The following is a 22,881-nucleotide window of genomic DNA, read 5'->3' on the forward strand; positions in this document are numbered from 1 at the left end:
CACTGCACGCATCGTTCAAGACCAAGTGGTCTGCAGTGCACGCGACATGCTGTCCACAAGTTTGGCATGGTCGGGAACCCCTGCGGAGGATTAGAGCGAACGCAAGTGCTGTTCTAACTATACACCCAGAGGAAACGGGGACAACGGTCATCTTGCTCAAGCCGAATATCTGCGGTCATTAAGCAGGTAAGTTTCGTAGGTAGCAAATACTGAAGCCTCGCATCGGCCTTAGTGGTGCACCCCTCTGCAGGGGGTTTTAAACTGATGGCTGGCCAGAGGGTGACTGTGGCCACCGTCTCAAACTGGGAAAGAGTGGTTACAATTACGTTTGTGACTTGGAACGTTGCTGCCGGTACCAGTGACCACATAAACACATTTAAATAAAGGAATAACTCACCTTTGACTGGCCTGATACCCTTTCCTTTCCGTTCCGTTCTCTCCTCTCTCCCCCATTCTTGTTACCTTTTGGTCCAAGGAGTGCCTCCAAGAGTGTTGACGGCTGTCTGCACGCTGGTGCATTCAACTGAGAAAGTGACACTTTGGCTGCCCTTCTGTTGGTAGCGGGGCGCAAGACGTGTCCTATTCACAAACTGACGGCCTCAGCATACTACTACCGAGGATCTTTTTGTTACACTCTACCCGTCAGACATATATTATGGGTAAGGGCAAAATACAGCCGAAAAAAAGTAAAATCATTAACCCAATCTGGACTGCGTAGCAGCACAATTAAGGGTGGCAAGCGGCTGCAGAGCCCAATTGATAAAGAAACAGAACAAAAAGGACATGGCCGTAAAGGAAAATGGCCAGTGCCCCCCACAATTGCCAATCACAGCCTACTTTTCGGCTATTTCAAAATCCTTCCAGCCTTGTACCAACAGCACCAGCTGAAGGGGACATCATTCGAAATGCCACTATGTTGGAAGTACAGAAACAGCCAAATACCAGCAATATCATTGGCAGACCAGACAAGTTTGAAAAAGGTGGTCTGAGCTCCCCAGTGTCAATAGACAATAACGGCTCACTACTAAAACTGTGCCATAATATTAAACACAACTCTATGGGGCAAGGCACAGGGTGTAGTAGTAACCTTATTGGTGGAAATCTGTCAGCAAGCCCAGATGGAGCATTGAAGTAACAAAAGCTCAGATAGTAAAGAATACAATAGCCCACACAGTGAGATAGGCCGTGAGCCCAAGGAAGCAACCTTAACACTGATTGGCACATTACTTTAAAAAATCGAGTCACTTTTCCTGCTGTGCTCATCATTAGCAGCAAACCAACAGGAATTGAAAGCGATCTCTAAAGTGGTGGAAAACATAACGCAAGGACAACCCATAGTGACTGAGAAAGTTACAACAGTAGATACCGCCAAACAATTGTGAAGCAACTGGAGATAAATGAGCCAAGTGAGAAAAATTGACCACAGAGGTCACAACAGTTATCCAGGCCAAGGATAAGGCTTGGGGTAAGACTAGTGCCTCTGAGTCGGATACTTCATCAGTATGGCTAGACGACTCGGTGACTATTGCTGCATGTAACGAAGAGGGAGCGCTCTGTGCTGGAATCTCAGTGATGAAACACTTGAAGCAACAAGATTTACAAGTGAAGCACAAGGCAAAAACGACTACGAGTTTGGCATACCAAAAGCAGTAACCACTGCCTTGCAATCTAGATCACATAAAGGCCAAACGAGTACCATTGCAAAGGGTGTAGCCAAGGGGGAACAAACTATGACTGCCCCTATACTGTACGCAAAGGTACAAGGGGATGGCACTAAGAGACATTGAGAGGCCCCATGGATAAATGCATCACAGCGAGAAATCACACCTTGACGTCTAAAATACTGCCCTTGTTGAACAAGGCTGACCAAAATACTGTTAGCACTGGCGACTCTGGCCCTGAAAAGCCAGTTCCCAGTCTAGTGCAAGATCAACATGAACCTGCACAAAATGACAAGGCAAGGCAAATGTATCTACCGAAAACGTCGCCCCGGAAATGCCGGCTCAGCAGAATGGCCAAATCGGAAGAGATCAGTATGTATGGCAGTCTGGGGGTCTAGCCAGATATGGCACACCGATGATGAGTTCCTTAGTAAAAAATTGAGAAAATCTCTCCTACTTGGAATAGCCCTTTCCCTAATCGAGCTAAACTTCTGGAAATGTTGGCAAACATCCTGCTAGGATCTGCACAAGAGACCTTCTGCAAATTGCCTTACAGAAATATGTCATGAACTGAGCACTGAAAAGATTTGCTTCCCCTCTGGGGTATCCTTATTGTACTCTAATGTAGATAACCTGTGGAGTTGGGGCTTTCGATTGTCATGATGGGTGTGCTACCAAGGGAGATGGATGAGGGAACGAGACGGGTAGTAAAGGGGGTGTTGGGGAGAATTCTCTTCTAAGGCTAATTTCCCTTACCTATAGAGTCCCGCAGCAGCTTTGCTGGATTTGAAGGATTTATTTCCTCCTGCTAAGAGTGAGACTCTTTTTCCCACTCTTAGACATGTTGCTGATGCATGGTTTAGGATATTTGTGCGCTTATGGTCTATGGGGATTTTCTCACCCTCATAGGTATCATTTTATTACATGTGTGTTACACAGCACCCTCAGTGCAGTACCACAGGGGTGTCATAGTGACCCCCAAACATAGACTCCATATCCTGGGACTGACTGTCTCCCAGGGCATGTAAAGTCACCATTGACTTTACTAGTCTATAGTTATGGACAAAACCAGTACAATCCATCATACTATGGAAGTACTGGAAAGGGTTAATAGTGTTTCCCTGGTGTTCATTTTCGAGGGGGTACCGTCCAGTCCCCCTCTCCAAAGTTTCTGGCTGGTGGCAGTGGTTACTACCGTAAATATTCGACTGCAAATATTTTCCTATGGGATTTTCCCATTATTCGAGGCTACCACTTTTACTGACAGCCTCTAACATACCGCCGGTTTATTTTTATATTAACTTTGCTCCGGTAGGTTTTTATTGCCAGATCTTTAATATTTCTTTCTCGTGTCTTTCTCTGAAATCCTAACCCGGGTCAGGGATCCTTTGTTCGTCCTTTTGGCGGGCTTCTGCACAGAATCCCTCCTCTTGGCGCCACTGAGTCTGGGGTAGACAGAATGTGTGGGAGGGGGGGAATAGACACCCTGGACAGGGTTACCTAGGCAACCCAAGTCGCACTCTGCCCTGATAGGCTGGGGGGGTTATCCCGCCAGGATAGCCACCCCACTGTGTGAGTGACATCTAGGCTGTATGAATGGGGGGGTTTCTGCATAAAGGCAGGGCTCTGAGGACTGGAGGACAATATGTCGCCACTGGAACTAAGAAACCCGAAGAGGAGAGAAGCTGAAGACATCTGCAATGACTGAACCACCGGTGAAGCCCTGCTGCAGATCCTCACCACTTTTCTCCAACGACTTGAGAAGATCTTCACCTGCAAGAGTCTGCTTCCCTTGAGCTGGTGGGGCCAACCAGTTCGCCAATTGCCTTCCAGGACCTGCCTTGGTCGAATCGCCTGTGCCAAACACTAGGAGGCCGGATAGCCAGGCACCCGTCCACCACGACCACGATTTAAAGGAGCGTACCTTTTATTCTTCTTGGCATCACCGCGACTGGTTTCATCCCTGGGCAATGCAGTAACTCGAACCTTCCTCCACGACGAGAGCCTCTCTTCCTCTGCTGGATCTCCCGAACTGCAGGAACTGCCAGAAACTACTGCCACTGCAGGAGCTTCTTCCACTTTTAAAGTACATTGTTCCGCCAGGCTTCCCGTTTCGTTGGGTACTGCTAAAGGAGTTTTAAATCCTTTACTTACCTTCTGGGTTGGCCGCCCCTTTGGTCTAACATTATCTTTTTACATCTGCAACCACCTTTTCAACTAGTTAAACAAAGACTTGACTGCAGCTACAAGAACCGTTTGATCTTGGGCATTTGCCTTGTACTACTGACTCTGGCCTCTTGACTCTGGCTAAATCTGTTCCAACTGCCTTCTCTAGATTGTTTCTCGCTAAGAAATGTGTTAGTGCACCTAAACTCTTATAACCACATTTCCTTCCCCTTTCTATATTGCTGAAGTGCCATTTTGCTCGGTTTTCACCAAAGTATTGCTTATACTAAAGTATTGCCTTGTCTAACTTGTTCACAATCTAATTGGGAAGTGTTGCTGGTGTGTTAAGGAGTCTAACCTTGTATGACTTGTCCTTTCCCTCCCTCTGAAGAAATTGTTAAGAGTGCCATGTCTGCTTAGTTTACACTGGGCCGTTTTGCTCAGTTTTCACTCTTGCACAAACTTGTCTACAATTTAAAAAGGGAGTGTGTATCTTTTCCTGACTGTTTTAACTTACTTTAATGATAGTGATTTGTGTGTGGACATCAGAGTGTGTAAAATATATATATATTCTTTTTGATACAAAACTTTGGTCAGTGTTTCCTTGTTCCATAGTATTGTAGTCCTAATGTGTAAACCCTGAATACTGCTCATCTCCCTCTTGAGATAAGTCTGACTGCTCAGCCACAGCTACCAACTAAATCTTTGTGGTGCAGACTGATACCAAAGGGGATTTATTGCATATACCTGTAGTCTTAATCTTCTGTAGTGCTCCCTAAGGGAACTGCATAGGATTCTGCCTAACAGGGGGAAATGGGGTGCAAGCAAGAATGCTGGCTGCTGGCAAATGGAAGTTTTTTGTGTACCTCCATCCACTAGCATGCACACTATGACATCAAGGTTTGGTGAGATCCCTCAGGGAAGACAAAAATAGGCCCCTGATATAGGTGTGACACAAGCCCCTGAACCTATAGCATTGCAAGCTGGAACACTAGGGATACAATCGCCTTACTCACAAGGATGGCTTGATGCCCCAGTTAGCTAAGCACAACCTATTCTTATTGCAAGAAACCTGGCTAAATGCCACCTTGCATGTGAATGGCTTCCATATCTATTAGGTAATGGTAGAGCGAGGGGCGAAGGGTTGCCCCTCTGGTGGTTTGATTATAGATTTTAGACAGGACATTAAGTCACATCAGGTGATACTCCCCAAACCCCCCCCCACACACCCACCCCCAGTTGTAAAGTGTTGCAAGCTATTGAACTAAGTTGGGGGAACAACCATGACGTGAGTAAACTGTTACTGATACATTCCTACATTGCACCAGATGCACAGCTTCTAGAACCAATACATTCTCTCTTGGTGGTTGTATTCTCAGAGTGGCGGAAAGAGAATGAAAATCATCAAATCCTCCTGGCTGGAGACTTAAATGCGCACTGCATAGATGGGCTAGAATGCACGGCCTTTAGATGCGTATCGAAGAAAAGTGAGATATTGCAAAAAGCTGGTAACAAGAAGGGAGATAAATGGCTAAATGTCCTTAGATCCTGGGACTTAACACTCGTAAATGGTCAAGCTTTTGGAGATCGGCCGGGGCAATATACGTGGTCACAAAACAACACAGGGCAACATTGGACTACTTCTTTGGTAACAATGAATGCCTATAAGTGGTCTTGGACATTAGTGTTTCATTGAACGACTATAGTGACCATACTACTTTGTCTTTGACAGTGCAAAGACCAGCTAAGGAACACACCCCAAGATATTGCGCGGTTATACAGACCAACTGCGCAGGAAACTGTATATGCTGGACCACCGACCATGTCCAAAAGACAAATACCCTACATGGGCAAACATTGGTCGATGAACCAAGGCTAGTATATAAACTCAGTGCTAACCAGATAGAACATTGGCTGCTTAGCGGTCAAAACTGGTACTTTTCCAACTGAGAAACTGTTTGCAGTGGCCAAACAGATCCAGGAGTACGATCCCAATATACGAGATGCCAAAAGATAAACAAGAAAGAAGCGGAGAGCCATACGCGCTGCAGGACACGACTATAGTGAGCAGACTCATTTAGTAAGGGTAACTATCTGTAACTACAAACGCTGGTTAAAACACAGGAGTCTGTCAATTAAAAACAGACAGTGGCAGAATATGATTAGTCTGTTCGAAAGAAGGGACCCCAGAAAAATCTGTTTGCCATTAGCAGGGGCAAAAGGGGATGTAAAGAAACGGATATTAAACCCTATTGAGGAACAGGTGTGGCTTGACCACTTGATGGAAAAGGGGAGACAAAGGTTTGCCTCCACAATATTTCCCAGAGGGATGGCCGCTATATATCACACAGGCTGCTATAGAGACAAAGATCAAGAAACTAAGCACCAGGCTCCAATGGCCTAGCCAACATAGCTCTGAAAGACCAATCCCTTGGATCGGTCTTTACACACCCACTGCGACCATATATTGGTCACCTGTACATCCAGAACATAATTCATTTTGAACTGGTTCAGAGCCTACAATGTAATGTAGAGATGATAGGAATGCACTTTCTCCTCCTCTGACTACATTAGACTCTAGCTTTGTGGGTGGTTGATTTGTTTTCACTATATTTACATGATACTGGGTTTGAAGAATCTGTTTTGATTATCATGTATTTGCAACACAGTAGTTGCTTTGTGTTAGATATATATCTACTTCTGTGTTAATTAATTGTTGAGAGTGTACTCTACATTGTGATTTGTGTATATTCTCTGCCTGTTTGCTTTATTTAGGATTTCAAAAACCTTGTTTACCTAGAAGTGTTTCAAAAACAGTCAATAAATAATGGCTATTAAGTCAACCGTTCTTTGTCTCTACATGGGCCCCTGGTTTGTGCCTTCCACTCAATATGGCACGCCTTTGTCAATTGATTTGAATACCCAGGGACGTGACCAGGTTAACCTGTTTGTCCTTTTTTGAGGCCAAACTGGATAATGCCTTACCCTCTTAGAAAAATTCACACTGAAATTATAAGTGTGGTGTAAATTTGCATGGAAGACCAGACCCCCTTTTGTTCACTAGTGTTTGATGCGCTTTTTGGTCTTCCTGGACTATAGGGCTACCCCTCTTGTTTACTGCATTCATTGCTAGGGTAGCTGCTCAAGGAGGGGCACCACTCTACACAGTATTTGTTGATTTTCGGGCAGCGACTGATGTTATTGATCGCGCCAAACTTTGTTATAAAATTGAAGCAGGGGGGATTCCCCACATGGTTGATATCAATACTAATGGCATTGCACCATGAAACGGGGGGCAGAGTGAAATTGGACAACACAGGTAACGTTTCTGCAAGGGTCACGATAAGTAGGAGTCCAGCAGGGCTGTATTATAGCCCCTATGCTGTATAACATGTACATGGCGGACCTCCCCCATAAACTCATGATAACTGTCGGATGCTGTCCCAGAATAGGAGGGTCGCAAAACGGTGCATGCTATATGCCGATGATCTTGTGCCACTTAATCATACACAGTGGTGTGAATCAGATGTTTGAGAATTTAGTGAAATACGCAGCCCTTAATGAGTTGGTTATCAATATGGATCAAGGCCTTGGCTATTGTTCCCAAAAAATGTTCACCGGCCGACATCCTCTACAAGCCTGGGCAACTTGGACTATGTGGACAAATACCCTTATTTAGGGTTTTTGATGAGTGCAAAGCAAGATTATGCACATATTATCGAAGCTAAACAAAATAAAGCATATCACCAAACACATTTAATAGCCACATTTGCAAACCAGTCGGCTGGATATACAATGGAGGGCATACTTATGCTTTATAAGCAAAGTTATTGCCCCGCTACCCTATATGGCCTAGAAGCCCTAGCTTGGAGAGATGTAACTTGGTTGGGCAAATTGTAGGGACAATTTTGGAGAAAGCTTTTAAGATGTTCTCCATCGACTCCTGTAGAATATTTCAGATTGAGTTGGGGTTACTATCATTGAAAGCTCACTTATGGAAAAGACAGGGTGTCTTGCATTTAAAAGCAAACTCTAACCCCAAATGTGCATTACTGGAGATCGGTGCTGGAGACGGGTGTCGAGCAATTGATAGCAGCAAGAGATTTTACCAGGAGCTGGATAAACTATATGATATAAACTGCCACCTAGACTTTGGGAGGGGCACACATTTTGTTCCCCTAAAAACAATATTAGAAAACTCGAACAATGAGATTGGGCCAATAATTACCATTGGTTATCATCGATGAGAACATATAAATATATTGCAAAAGTGACTCTCAGGTTCTTGGATACACAGGTTTATTTAAAACAGTGTCCCAATCCGGCTGTGCATAGTCTAAGAATTAGGTTACGCACAAACCAGCTAACAGTGATGGTTTTAAAGGGGGGGTCCCACTAAAATTCCCATGGAACAAGACATGTCGGGTTTGAGGGCTAACTGGAGAAATTGAGACACCAAGACATGTTCTAGAGGAATGCAAAGCCTTGGGCACAACATGTATGACCCTATTGGGTAAATATGTACACGACTATGATACAATCAAGAGTGAGTCATTTTGGTCATATTGCCTGAATAGTGACACAGAACAGTCGCCTATAGATTTATACTGGGTCTGGCTGCTGTTTGTGAAAATCTTAAACCAATTAGATACACCTTGAGAATAAAGCCATCCACATCACCTCTCAGATGAAACGTTCAGAGCCTACTGCTGCTGCTAGAAAAAAATGACACTACTACACTACATAAAAAACTACACTGGCTTCCTGTGGAAGCCAGAATCCAGTTTAAACTACTATCTGCCATAAATGCATCTTTGGGAATGCACCAGCTTATCCGAAGGACGACGTTAGTATCTATCAGCCCAAAAGAAATCTCAGGTCAGTCGAAGATTTCTTACTAGTCCAACACCGAGTGAAACGTTCTTGTGGGCTCGGTAGGGCCTTTACACCCAAGGAGCTAAGGCATGGAACGCCCTGCCGGTACCTCCACGTAAGACCAAGGACCTTCTTACATTTCGGAAACAATTGAAAACTTATCTTTTCAATTAGTACGAGCTCCTGCAGGTAGTATCTGTCACTGTATCTGCCTCTCAGCGCCTGGATGCCTATGGGCTTTGGCGCGGTACAAGTAAAATAACAATAAATCAATCTGACAAATGAAACCAATTCTACCCCGGTATTGTCTGTATAGCCACTGTGATTGCCATATGGAATTAAAATTAGCTTGCTCCTTTTAAATGCAATAATTCCACACAGCTCGGTCAATTTTGAACTTTTATAAGAAAGACTACAATGTTTGTAATAGTGTAATGATAATGGTTTTAATAGGATTGTTTACACCATGGTCATAAGAAGGAAATGACAATGTAAGAATAACCACGTTACCACGACTGATTTTATAATGAAATTGTGATTGGTTTTGATTATGTATAGGAAAGTAGTTGACCGTCTGTCCCAGAATTTTAGAGTTTTGCAGAGTATTGTATTGTATTTTGATTTTGTCTGGAACAAGCTGTAGTTAAGTTGTAAAAGCTGTACAAGGTGCAAAATTGTAAAATTCAAATTTTTAAACTGTAAAGATTCTTTAAGAATCAAACAATAAAGGCAAATAAAAGAATATATCCGGCAGCAAGAACTTTAGAGCACTGCTGGTACCACTAATCTGAAATGCAGCAATGGATCTTAAGTGACCCGAAGGGCCTGATTCAGCGGCTGCAAAGATTGCAGAATCTAGCTGCGCGGGTGGCAACTGGCACACCCTATGGAGCGCATATTTCTCCTGTGCTTCGAGCCCTTCACTGGCTCCCGGTGACCCAGCGGGTCATTTCTAAAGCACTGTGTATAGTTCATCGAGCCCTCCATGATGACGGTGCTGAATACCTCCAAGCTAGGTTTGCCCGCTACCATCCTTTATGTAACCTGAGCTCCGCCTCGACTGATCGACTGGTGATAGCGATTTACAAATGGGTACGGATTGGAGGCCGTGCGTTTTCCGTAGTCGCTGCAGTTCTATGGAACGAACTCCCGCTAGTCATTAAGAAAACATCTAATTATCTAGCCTTTAGAAAGGCCATTAAAACACACTTATTCTAAGCTGAGCTGCGCCTGATCTTCAGCTGTAGGCTCCCTCAGCGCCAAGATACCCCTGGGTGACCGTGCACTCTAGAAGTAATACTAACATAACATCTGTGTTGGTGGTAGTAGGGGCGGGGTCTAGGCCTTGTTTTCCTATTTTTTGGTTGAGAGAAGGATGTGTCTAATTTTAGGAATGAAAGGTGCCTGGCATGCTGCTTTTCTGTATGGTTGTTTAGTTATTTGTCTTTGACCTTCTTCACAGTCCTTCAGTCCGTCTCCTCTGTCAGTCATCACAATTTTTCTCCCTCGGTCACTGTCCTATCACAGACCATCTCCGTCTCGGTCGCAGTCCATCCCACGGCCATCTCCCTCTCGGCCACTGCTGTCTTTCGGTTACAGGCCATCGGCCTTGGTCCCAGTCCATCAGTCTTTCTCCGCTGGTCCCAGCCCATCACAGGCCTTGGTCACAGTCAATCACACGCCCTCTCCCTTGGTCACAGTGTATCACGGTCCTTCATTTTCACAGACTTGCTCCTGATGCCTCTGCCGTGCAGCTGAGCAATTGTTACACTTTCTACGCATTGCTTCATTTCTTTTCTCGCCTCCATGATTCACAATTTCTCGCACCTTCTCTCCTGCTTATTTTTCTCACATCACTTTGCTTTGCAAAAACATTGCAATATAGCATAATACTATAGCATCATAGAAATATACACTAAAGTCGTAGACCACATTTCATAAAAAAAGACATACACACATACTGATATGCAAGCAGTAAAACATTATGAATTCCCTATAACAACCTCTATGTCCCTATCTCAACTCTCACTATCTGTGTGCTACAAATCTAAAGGGAAAGGGCCCTTATTTTGTGCCAGACCTCAGTGAAAGGGCCGCTACTTCTGTACCCTCACATCTCTAGTACATGTGCAGTATGCCGTGGCCTCCTTACAGATTTAGTATTGTTGACCTAAAGATGGGTAGTACCCCTTCCACCTCCCATCTGCTAAAACGAGTAAGAAATGCACCATCGTCTCAATGGTTGCATCACATTCACGGAGTCCTGTGATATGCGCCTTGCCACTGGTAGCCGTTATATAGCCCAGAGGGAGGCACCCCAAATTATCCTGCATTAATACCTTACCTTACCTGTTCTCCTTTTGTATGCCTGAGGCCATATCCCTATATATCCTTGTGGTACAAATAGGAAGACAGTGTTGGGCATTTGTCCAGGTTATCCAACAGCACCTCCCTTTTCAGATCCTAAAATCTCGTCATCGCTTTCCTAAGGGAATCCCTAGTAATCACAGTGAGAGACTCCTACCATGTTTCAAAGTCCAATGCATAAAAAGGTTTTTTCCACCAGTGAAGCCACAGGCATTTCATAGGCATCAAGCCTAAAATGTCCTTCAAAGCGGCTTGGTATACACTGTCCTGCAGGGTTACCTCATAGTCTCTTAAGAACTGCATATTGAACTAGGGCAATATAATTAGCGATAGGAAACAACCTGCGCGTCCGATGCATGTGTCCGGTCGGAGTACTCTTCTACAATGAAAAAAATCTTCTAAGGAAAGATGTTTATTTAACAGTAATTGCAGCACGTTGTGCATATCCCTTAACTTCTGCGCCATATATAGCCGCATTGGGAGCCTTACATTCATTGACACCAACAGCCTTGCAGGGGTAGTCCACAAAAGCTTTTTATTGAACCTTGGAACCCAGCCGGAATATGGGAACAAGTTATTACAACGATTTCCATCTGCCACCCCACCCGTTTTTTAATCAAATTGAACGCCCAGAAAGTCAAAGTGAGGCTTGTACCTCGATCTACCGTTTTTTAACAAAAACTGTTTCTAGGGCATTTATCTGTGCTCATCACAGATATGTTTAATTTTGTTCTCATTAATAAACAGCTTTTTGCAAATGCAGCAATTCCAAAATGCGCCCAGTAGTGTATGTATTGCTATTTCTGTGCAAGTGATTAGCACAGTGTTAGTGAATTAATGGAGCGGAACATTCTGGCCTCCCACCTTGAACACAACCAGTTTGCTGGCCAATCAAACTCCTCAATCATGCTAAACGGTCTAAATAGGGTTGGAGCCAGCACATGCTCTTGTTCATCCCCACAAAAAAATGCCCCATCAGTTCTCCATGCAGGCTGTATCGGACACTTGCCATGTTACCATTATGAACAGCCTCTACCATCTCCACGTACGCTTCTCTCAGTCCTTTCCCCGAGTGACTTCAGCAACAACTCCTTATTCACAGACCCAAAAGCTGCTTTCAGATGTACACCTCTTTTTCTTTGTTATTCTCTCTTGGGACAGTGGTGCAAGTTGCAGTGGTCGAAGTGTACGAAATGAAATAGTGGAACTATGCTCCCTGCTGCCCTGCACCCACTCCCCACAAACTCCATCACCACGCCCCATCCCAGACACATTACAGACCCCCAAACACATGTGCCTTTTGTTTAAGGGAACGTTCAGTGCAGTGCACCGAAAGTGCAAGTTTCAACCTATTCCTTTTATTTTAAAAGGAAACCATTCCGGAACGGTTTCTTTATAAAATACAAGTATAGGAACTGTACAACTTAATTTAAAAAAAAAAGTAGAGGCGATGCATTAATGCTGCTCAAATGTTTCCCATTTGGAAATGGGAATACAACCTTCATGCCATCATATAAACCTTTACTTCAGTTATAACCATCATGTTTACATGAAACTCGATGCCCTCTTTGCATGGGTATAACTATTAAGCAGGTGTTGGGATCGTGGGACAGCACAATATTTTGAGGTTGCTGTACACAATTTTTCAAACCAGTTCCTTCACAGCACCAGTACTGTTTTTCATATACCTCACATATAGTTAGGGCTGGGTGACAGAATTGTTTGGACGGTATATTGGGTTAAGGTGTTGCAATACCTATTGGACCACTACGTTCCGTTTTTACAGCATATCACAATTTCAGGTTTCTCTTGACTGACTCAGTCATGCCTGTAGTTGATCATATTGAGCCTGTGAATGAGCATAACCTATGGTACCAAACTTTCCATTTTGTTCAGTTCAACTTTTATTCCCTCTACCTTAATCTGTTCGTTTTTTGGGACACAAACATCTCAATCACAGGTGTGGTTGGTAACCAGCGTCATAAACGAGGTACCAATCTTTGGGTTCCCAGTTGCATGCAATAGAGTACTTAGTTTTCAAATTTTGTAAAAAGAGGTCTTTGAAAATATATTTCCGAAGCTGATTAAATGATAGATAAACAAATGTGGGATAGCACCAAGTTAATTTGTTGTGTATGCTGGCTGACATTTAATTCGCTGATCCTGTGGTTTCACTGACACTTGGTGGTGGTCAAGTTTTCTACATTCTTGAAGATTTAAATTAACTGAAAACATATGAAAGTTTTCTTCAACCTTTGTCTGTTAAAGTTAATTCATATTGTTGCTCTTAATAGCCTCCTCCGTGTTGTGACATATACTAATATTGTTAATCTCAAAACTTTAACCACTCCCTCTTACTCCTCAGTCCCGTCCCCTTTTCATCATGCTTCTGGGCCTCCCCCAACATGGGCACAGTACTAGAATCTTTAGCATTGAAAAAAATTGACTTTGCTTTTAAAGTTAGTATGGAGCGTGATGGTGTGGCCTCGGGCGTGGGAACGCTCGACCTCCGGCGCCTCACCCGAGTATCATTTGCCGCACAGAGAGAGTCAGACCGAGTGGCCAGCGCAGACACTTTTAGCTTTCTGCTTGTTCCCCGTTTTTAGTTTTTCAATCTTATTTAACCTCCCTTCGGTGCCCTGCCTCCCCGGCGCATGTCGGCTGCAGGAGGATTCACGAGATGGAACAGAGGATAGCACAGGGGCAAAGCGCTGGTCTTGGAATCAAGACCACGCAGAGCAACAGAGGTTTGAATCCCGGATCCGTGCTTAGAAACCAAACTCTGGTACGGTATTAGGCGTATTATTAATTTTAAAAAAAAATTAAATAAATGCAACCGCTCATTCCTGGCCTTGGGCCCTCATGCACTCTATAGTATTTGGGGCCCGAAAACCGTTGGGACGCATATTCGGCTTGCAGCACTCTCGGTCACAGAGCATTGAAGAATTAGTTGTTGCAGTGGAAGGAGTTCTTCCACACTTCTCCTCTGCCCCATCTTAAGGACTTCGGCTCCAGGACCTCTCGTCAGGACAAGGTAGGCCCTCTGAGCATGGCTCCACAGCGTGGCGACTCCTACCCCAGAGTTCCCACAGATAGGCGTTCCTTGGATTCAGGTTCTGGCAGGCCTGAGGCCTCTAAGGCTACTGACTCCCAAGCCGAGGGGCCTGAGGGCTCTTTCGGGCTGTCCTCGGAAGGGCGATCAAGATGGTCCTCTTCTTTGACCCCAAGGGGGTAAGGGATCGTAGAGTGCCACCTCCAAGAATCTGTCAGCACGATCCAGCATGGCTACCAGCACAGGTGCCGAGGGCATCCAGCCTAACAGAGCATGCCCCAACGTCGTGAGTCAGGGCATTTCGACTACTGGCGAGACAGCCAAGGGCCCAGCAGCTACCAGAGTGATCTGAGGTTGCTTCCATTGCAAGACTCAAGCTGTATCCTCCTGTGTGTGAGGCCTCTTCTGGCCCAGGGCCTTCATACCCTACCACCCAAGGTTTTGCGCAGGACTACAAAATGGCAGAGAGGTGCGTGACGGAGCCTGCCAGGCTGACAGACTTCTGGGTTCCAACTTCTGCCCGCCCGTGCTCTCACCCATTGAATGGGCTTTGCAGGAAGATCCCAGTCCCCTTCCCTCGGGCAGTGGATTGTACAGCACAGGCACTGGTCTCCTCAGGGGTACATCTACCCATTGCAGCCTTACAGCTACATGCCTCGGGTGCCTCAGTGCTTTGACCAGGAGCGGAGGCCCAGCACCCCGAGAGCCGGGCTCCTAGGGATCCAGCGGCTAGCCAGGACCACTGTGTGTAGCGATTCTTCTCATTCATTCCCCTCAGATGAGGGTCTCCGGAAGGATTTAGTAAAGGTCATCCCCCAGGTGACCCTACCCCCCCCCCCCCTCTCCACCCCTCACCACCTCTGGGCACTACCCTGTTCCACTGGCACAGCTGGTTCCTCTCATGGTCCAGGCCCTTCCAATCGTTCATACCCTGCCACCACCTCCTGTACCACCAACGCCTCCCCCTCAACAGCCGTTGGACCAGTCTGCGGCTTGGAACAATGGGGAAGGGCGCATCACCACCTGTTTCCCAGGGCCCGGATAAGCTACGGTCTATAAATTAGTGTGGGATGATCACGATGCCCAGGACAATGAACCCTCTGCATCCGTTAAGGTCTTTCTTGACCACCTTCAGGTCCTGGCGGAGTTCTTGGGGGTCCCTCTGTCCAAGGTAGCCCTCCTCCCCCTGCCCCCACCCCACAGGAGTTGGGAGTGGTAGCAGAGGTTTTGGGTAAACGCACCACAATCTGGTCTGGCATTCCGCTAAAGAAAGATGTCCTGCAGGTGGCGAGAAAGTTCTGGGAGAAACCCAGGCCAGTGGCCAGATGAACAAGAAGCTGAACAGGTTCAGGCTGACTGGCGGGGAGCCAATCCTCCTGGCCTCCCAGCCGCATTGTTCAGTGGTGGCTGTGGCCTAACCATAGTCTTCGTAGTCTCCCTCCACGTGAGCCACCTCCACTTGCCTTTCCAAGGATGACAAGGCCCTAGAGTCTTTGGGCAAATGCTGTTATGCCATTGCAGGACTGCATCTGCTGCAGGCCGACACCCTCTTGGCTGCAGCTAACCAGAAGCTATGGCGGGAACTCCGAGAATTTCTGCCCAACCTCCCTTTAGAAAGGCAAGCCTCCTACAATGCTGGCCTGGCGGAATCCCAGGCCGTTGCTCAGGACCTCATGGAGTCTTCGGTCTCCCTCATCGACACAGCCAGCAGAGGTCAGTGCCTTTGTGTTGAGATGAGAAGGACGGCGTGGACGCATTCCACTAAGTTTTTATCTGACATGCAGGAGCGGATCCTGGATCTTCCCTTTGAGGGCGTGAACCTTTTTCATTAGTCAACCAATGACTAGTTGACAAAGAAGAAAATCTCCACTCAAACTGCCAAATCCTTGGCCATCCTGCAAAGGCAGGGTCAGAAATCCTTCCCTCTGTTTTAGGGCAGAACTGAAATCAAACCCTGTGCTTTCTCAGGCTTTAAGGTGTTCCAGGATCGCGGTATGCAGAGACCTGACAGGTCGCCCAGCAACAACATGCGGAAGCAGCAGAGGATCCTGATGGATGGCATTGTTGCAGTGGGATCCCCCTCCTCTGCCGCTGCCTGTGATGCCAAGAAACAGTGACATCAAGGACGGGGGGGGGGGCACAGTTTGCCTGTGGGGGGGCCGTCTGGCTCTTTTCCAGGGCACCTGGAAACGCCTTTTCAACAACCTGTGGATCCTATCAGTAGTCTCCATGCGCTTCAGTCTTACTCTTTCTTCCCATATACTATCCTCTCCTCATCGTCTGATCGGGTCCCTGGATCTTTTACGGGAAGTCCTTTCATTCTTTAGAACTGGTTTCTCACTCAGACAGGGCCTCCGGATTCTATTCCAGGATTTTTGCTGTACCCAAGAACCAGGCTGACCTGAGGGTTGTCCTGGACCTGTCATTTCTAAATCTTTCTTTACTGCTAGAACGCTTCAAGATGATTACTCCCACGCACAGAAGAGTCTCTGTGTGCAGGTGACTGAATTTGTTCCTTGGACCTCAAGGATGCTTACCTGCATGTATCCATCTATCAACCTCATCGGACGTTTCTGCGGTTCACGATTGTCATACCATTTTCAGTACATGGTGCTGCCTTTTGGCCTGAACTCGGCGACAAGTGTCTTCACCACATTGAGAACGCAGTGGTGGTCTCCTTCGCTTGGACCGCCATCACCTATACCCTTATGTGGACGACTGGCTGATGAGGGAGGGGTCACTCGAGGAGGTGGCGCATTCTGGCCAGAGATTGGCAGATATCCTTCATCAGCTAGGGTTCTCCCTCAACTAGATGAAGTCACAGTTGTGCCCCATTCAGGTTCTGGTCTACCTAGGGGGGTGTTGGAACACTACCATTCAGCAGGTGTTTCCCACGCCCGAGAGGCTCCTCTTCCTTTGCAAGGCAGTTAGTACACTTTCTGGCCAACTCGACCACCTCGGCATGGTGGCTCCAGCACCTTCTGGGACTTATTGCCTCCTGTGTGCTCACTGCAGCACGCTCGCCTCAAGATGCAGCGCCTCCAGCTCCAACTGCCAGCCATTTGGGATAGTGAGACAGGGTCTCAAACGGACAGGATCCCAATATCCCCGCTTCTCCTGCCCGATCTTGGCTAGTGACTGATGGATGGCAATGTTTCAGTGGGAGCCCCTTTCACCCGGCCGAAGGCCACCCTGGTGGTAATGACAGACTCCTCTCTTTCTGGCTTTGGGGGCTACTCCTGAGGGCTGTGTGATTCATGGCACATGGTCCAGAACAGAAGCCCTCCTGCATATCAATCTGCTCAAGCTCTGAGCAGTGGGCCTGGCCCTCATAGTGTTTCTGCCACTCATCAGGAACAGGTATGTTCTGGTCAGGACAGAGATCTCTACTACAATGTTTTACCTGAACAAGCAGGGTGTCACCCTTCCGGGGGACAGCAATGCATACCGACTCCTCGTTGCCCCAGTTACAGCTTTGGGGGTTTGCAGACCTGGACTTGTTTGCATCCCCTTGGAATGCCAAGTGCCCCCAGTTTGCTTCATGGCCAGGTCAAGGGTCACAGAGACGCCTTCCAGATCTGTTGGCACGGCCACATGTGTTGTGTTCCTGCCTACCCCTCTGCTCCTACGGAACCTCTGCAAGTTCCGGGCTATGGGGGGGCCTGCTGCCTCATCCCGATTGCTCCCCACTGGGCTTAGAGACCCTAGTGTTCGGATCTGCGGCAGTTGTGCTCCCAGGGCCCCGTCCACCTTCCGATCTTCGGCAGGGGCTTCTTGATGCAGCAGGGTGGGGCGGTGGAACATCTAGGCCAAACTGGCGCTGGTGGCTTAGTTCCTGACCAACTGAGGCTTCAGTATGCTCAATTTATGGATGACAACTGGGACATCATTCAGCAGGCCAGGGGGGCCCTTGCCTCGGTCCCAGTATAAGAGCAAATGGACTAGCTTCTGTCATTGGGCCTGTGACAACAGTCTGGAGCCAGTCACCTGCCTGCTGGATGACGTTCTCACTTTTTCAGCTCACCTGGCTCGTTCTAGAGTTGCTGCTCTTATTTGACAGCCATTGGGGTTTACAGGAATTCCTCTGTGCATGTTTTCGGCAGTGAACCCGGTGGTTAAGGCCCACCTTAGGAGGGTTGTCTAGGCTGTTTCTTCCGGTGCATAGGCTGCTCCCGGTGTGGGACCTCAATGTGGTTCTTGCAGCTTTGCAGTGCAAGCCTTTCGAGCCGATGGCCTCTGTGGACATCCGCTCGGTAACACTGAAGACAGTTTTACTGGTGGCTCTCACCTATGCGCACAGGGCTAGTGAGCTGTAAGCGTTGTCTTCGTGTGAGCCCTTCACCACGTTTCACAACAAGGTCATCTTGCACACCCACCCAAACTTCTTGCCCAAGGTGGTCTCTCCATTTCATCTGAATCAAGAGTTCTGCCTGCCGGTGTTCTTCCCAAACCCACAGTCAGAGGCTGAGAGGGCCCAGCATTCGTTGGACCTCAAGAGAGACCTCAAGTTTTACCTCTCTCAGACAAAATCCTTCAGGATCTCGGATGTATTGTTTGGGAATTTTGGGGGCGTCTCCTCCGCTCTCAGGCTTCCATCACCCGTTGCATGGTTCAGGCCATTTCGGAGGCATACACGGCCATGGGCAAACCTGCTCCTGAAGGGATTCATGCCCATGCAAACAGAGTGAAGGCCACAGCCATTGCGTTTCAAAGAGATACTTCTTGGGATGTCATCAGCAAGGCAGCTACTTGCCACTACTCCCTGGACACAGCTCCAGGTGCGATGCAGGGTTTGGTCCTGCGGTTCTGAGGAACCTTTTTGCTTCGTCCTAGAAATGAGGCAGGTTGTCACAGCTTCACCCTATGGTTTTGTTCAGTGGAATCGCCCACAAGGATTGAGAAATCAGGACGTACGAGTAATTAAAGTTACTCACCATAGTGACTAGAGTACTCGGTTTCCTTTCCGCCATAAATCAACCCACCTTCCCCTGCTAATATGCCAAGGTCTAATATGTGCTAAGAGTAGCCAGGCATCTAAGCATCTGATGTGTTCAAAGGAGACTGTGGTGAGGCATCGGAGGGCAGGGCCTCAGTGGGCCATTCCCACGCCCAAGGCCATGCTCCTGCACGCTAAGCTAAACTCAAAGGAGAAACTCAATATTTCGCTACCAAAGGTTCCAGTACCGTCCCCATGTTTGGGGACGCCCACAAGTATGGAGTAAAAGGGACTATGAGTACTCTAGTCACCACTGTGAGTAACTTTAATTTTTACCCTGCTTACTTATTCACTAACCTCTTTGTCTACTCTCCCCATATTTTCTAATTCTTGCTTCCTCATTTCTATCGCAGGGATTCCTGCCTCATCTCCTGCAGCAAAATCCTGGAGAATCCAATGCCGCTTCTTCCTCTGTCCCGCTGCCCTCTGCAGGTATCCCAACTGCGGTCCTGTCCCCTCCCCTGGCCATAGATGCCTTGGCTCAGCCAGTTTACCCTTTTGCTGTTGTTCTGCCTTACAAGGAATCTAATGCGATGGTTCCTGCTGGTAGCCTTGCAGGTCATATCCAAGCTCTGCATCCAGCAGTAGGTATAGACCAGCAAGTCACACCTATACCTCTGCAGCAGGCGGCCCTTGAGGTAATTGTAAGCTTACATGTTTGTGTTTCTCTATAGACTGTCTTATTTATTTGTTTGTTTGCAGTGCAACTAACTCCAATCATGAATTAAATGTGAGCAGGCAAGAACAAGTGCAAATCAGAATGTTTAGTCTATATTGTCTCTATACTTTGTAGCTGAATTCTATGGTTAAGATCAAGAAACGTATGGCCTCCTACTTTATATGTTGCTATGTAAAGCCATAAGCCTGAATTTACTGAATAAACCATTTTATGAAGGTTGGCAATTTTACAACAGTGAATCTGTCTGGCTTGCTACATTTTCAAGGTGACAAACATTAGTTTATTTTTAGAAGCCCTTTCCTGGTACTCCAGTTTACTGCTTATATTGCCACCAGGGATACCATATTTCTAAAGCCAAGAGATCTTTATAAAGTTGTATGGTTCCATATCTCTGCACTACCCTTTGGGGTTCCAGAAAATTATTTTAAAAATACTAGATTAAAAGCCATTGATCTTTATTGTAAGAATGTAAAGATGCCTACATGACAATGAGACGGACCTTAGGGTCCTGAGCCTTGATATGATGATCATATTCAATTTCTTGCTGTACCCTGATAGGTCTGCAAAGAAATGTCTTTTTTGCTGGCCACCTGTTATTTGTGCAAGGGTGTGTGTTTTTGACTGTTATAATTCTTCATAGTGAAGTTTATTCTAGATAGCCAATACATCTTCTGCAACAACTAAATATCAATACATTAGGGTCGGACTTGCTTATTTGATGGAGTTCCTAACATTAGGTAATATGCAAGATCTAACTGAAAGTTAATTGGTATCTACACCATCGATGCGGTTAGCCATTACACTCTGGCAGTAGAACATTTGGGCTTGGGTATGGTACAAATGCATTTGTGGCTTTGTAGTCAAGAACTAATGGCTCAGGTGCAATGGAATTATTTTTCAGATTTTGTGTTTGTGTTTTTACATATTTGGTTTGCACAAATCTGTCTCTTTCTGTGGTTCTTTATTCCCTCTATAAGAAATAAAGCCACAACTAGTTTCTGCCTTTATTTTTAATTCATACAGAAACTCTCCACGTGGCTAGTACCACAAATTACACTCTATAATGGCCAGTGGTAAACCAGCCTCCAGTGGCCAATAACCAACGATAATGCCATGTTTTCCAAGGTGTAACAAAGGATAAAGTGATAACGTAATACTCAGTAGTTAATTTTAACACATTTTATTAACATTGCCACAATAGGTGCGGATAAGCCCTTTAGATACCGGGGCAGTGAATGCAGACATTAACCTTAATATAATACAAGTTTCAGTGTCGGTTAATTGAGTGTCTTCAAGGGATTAATAATGAGAATAGTACCCACCCGCCCCAGAGTGTCCCTACACTACTACATAATCTCGGGTTTATAACAACCAGCACATGTCTTGGCAATCTCCTACCAGCAAGTACTTTGACTCCCTTGCTTTAGGGTATGTGTTCCGACTTCAATATTCTCAGGCGGGGTTTACCCTCCTGGAATATCAGAATTACCTTTAAACACACGTGCACACTTATGGGAAGTATTGCTTCCCTTTTGCTTGTGTTTTTTTTTTTTGCCACACTGATATTCTTAAGATCTCACCCTCCAGAGGCAACCGTCTTCTGGTCAATGGTTAAGGTCTTTCACCTGGTTTGCTCTCTCCCAATGTCTAATATGTGTGGCTCAGCAGGATCTTTGATCTCTCTCTCTCTCTCAAGTCTCTCTCTCTCAAGTCTCTCTCTCTCAAGTCTCTCTCTCTCAAGTCTCTCCCTTTCCCTGGAGCTCATTCTCTCCTCACTGCTTTGAGGTCTGAGCTCTAGGCTTTTTTATAGTGTTCTTATTCGAGGGCGCATTCAAGTGAGTGCATCTCGGAGAGTGCTATTTTGTGTCCTGCCTTACTGCCTGGATCGTTTCCTCCCGAAACTGACATTGCTTCCCTACTCTGAAAGGAAAGCTACAATTTGATTTGGACTGAAATGCACGGTACAAATGAGAGCTTATTATAGTGGACCTTAATTAGTGGCAATAGTAAACTACTGGAGTCTAAAAACGCATTTTTCTTTCAATTTTAGTGCCCAAGCGACACCCCTTTTCCCAGCATGCTTATCAGCAAGGAAGCGCACGCTTTTGAGTGAGTGCATCTCAGCCAGTGCTGTCCAGTGATGCCGAGTGCACTCAGCTGCATACCACTTTAATCTTGTTGCTTTCCGATATTCTGTGGCGGTTGTTGCCCAAATTACGTATTTAGAATATGTCCGCTTACACTTTGATGACTGACATGCCGCGGAATCTAGCCAGTGTTCCATGCAGAATTGATTTGTCCACCTCGCCGCATCCCAGCAAAGGTAATACTGTGCTATGCAAAAAATTGTGCATGATACAACTGTGATTGCAATCCATGCGCTCAAAATCATCTGGTCCTGACATTTGTCAGTTCTGCTACCCAGCAGCACAAACAGTCTCCAATCCAGCTATCCCAGCCAAGTGCGAGTGCCATACTAAATGTTGAGACTGGAGTAATTGTGAATCAAAGCATGTTACAGCCTGTATCTGATACTGCTGTGCTTTCTTGTGTTATTCCAGAACCAATTCTCGAGGAACAAGATTTATATTTAATCCCGGAGACAGTGACCCCGCTGTGTGTTCATGACGCCTCAGCTCCGCTCGTTCATGCGGTGGATTCGTCTGCAATTCAATTATATTCTCAAGCTCTGCAAGCGGCATGCCTTCTGCAAACGCAACAGTCTGCGCCACACCTCCACTCTCATCTGTATTAAAACAGCCACAATTTAACGTTACCAGCTCATTGCAATCCCCGCCCTTGGGGGCTAACTTTGTAATCGAAACTCAAATGAACATTGTGGCTAGCAAAATCCTCTTGAATCTCTTAAACTCTCACATTCTGTACCCAGAAACGGGTAACCAATTAATAGTGAATTTTTCGTTCTCATCTTCATCAGCAGCCTCATTTGCCAAGTCAATGCCGAGACCATCATTTGGGTTCTCACAACCACCATATTTATTACACGTGTCGGTTATGTCGGCTATTAATACCAGTATGTATAGCCTGGTTAAATTACGTGAGGGTATGGATAAAAAAATGGACA

General features: G+C 46.2%; 1 protein-coding gene across 8 annotated transcripts in view; it reads left to right on the top strand.

Moving 5' to 3' along the window:
* WNK1 (WNK lysine deficient protein kinase 1) overlaps positions 1-22,881 on the top strand; it is a 2,404,646-nt gene that overhangs the window by 1,217,211 nt on the left and 1,164,554 nt on the right. For 7 of the 8 annotated variants that reach the window (XM_069628604.1, XM_069628602.1, XM_069628603.1 and 4 more), the window contains one exon: positions 19,471-19,755. The exons of the other annotated variant lie outside the window; for it this stretch is intronic. In XM_069628604.1, coding sequence (XP_069484705.1) covers positions 19,471-19,755 — 285 coding nt within the window. The remainder of the gene's footprint in view (positions 1-19,470; positions 19,756-22,881) is intronic. 8 annotated transcript variants of the gene reach the window in all.

Source organism: Ambystoma mexicanum, chromosome 12, assembly GCF_040938575.1.
Source record: "Ambystoma mexicanum isolate Mex_15411 chromosome 12, UKY_AmexF1_1, whole genome shotgun sequence".
Lineage (NCBI taxonomy): Eukaryota > Metazoa > Chordata > Amphibia > Caudata > Ambystomatidae > Ambystoma > Ambystoma mexicanum.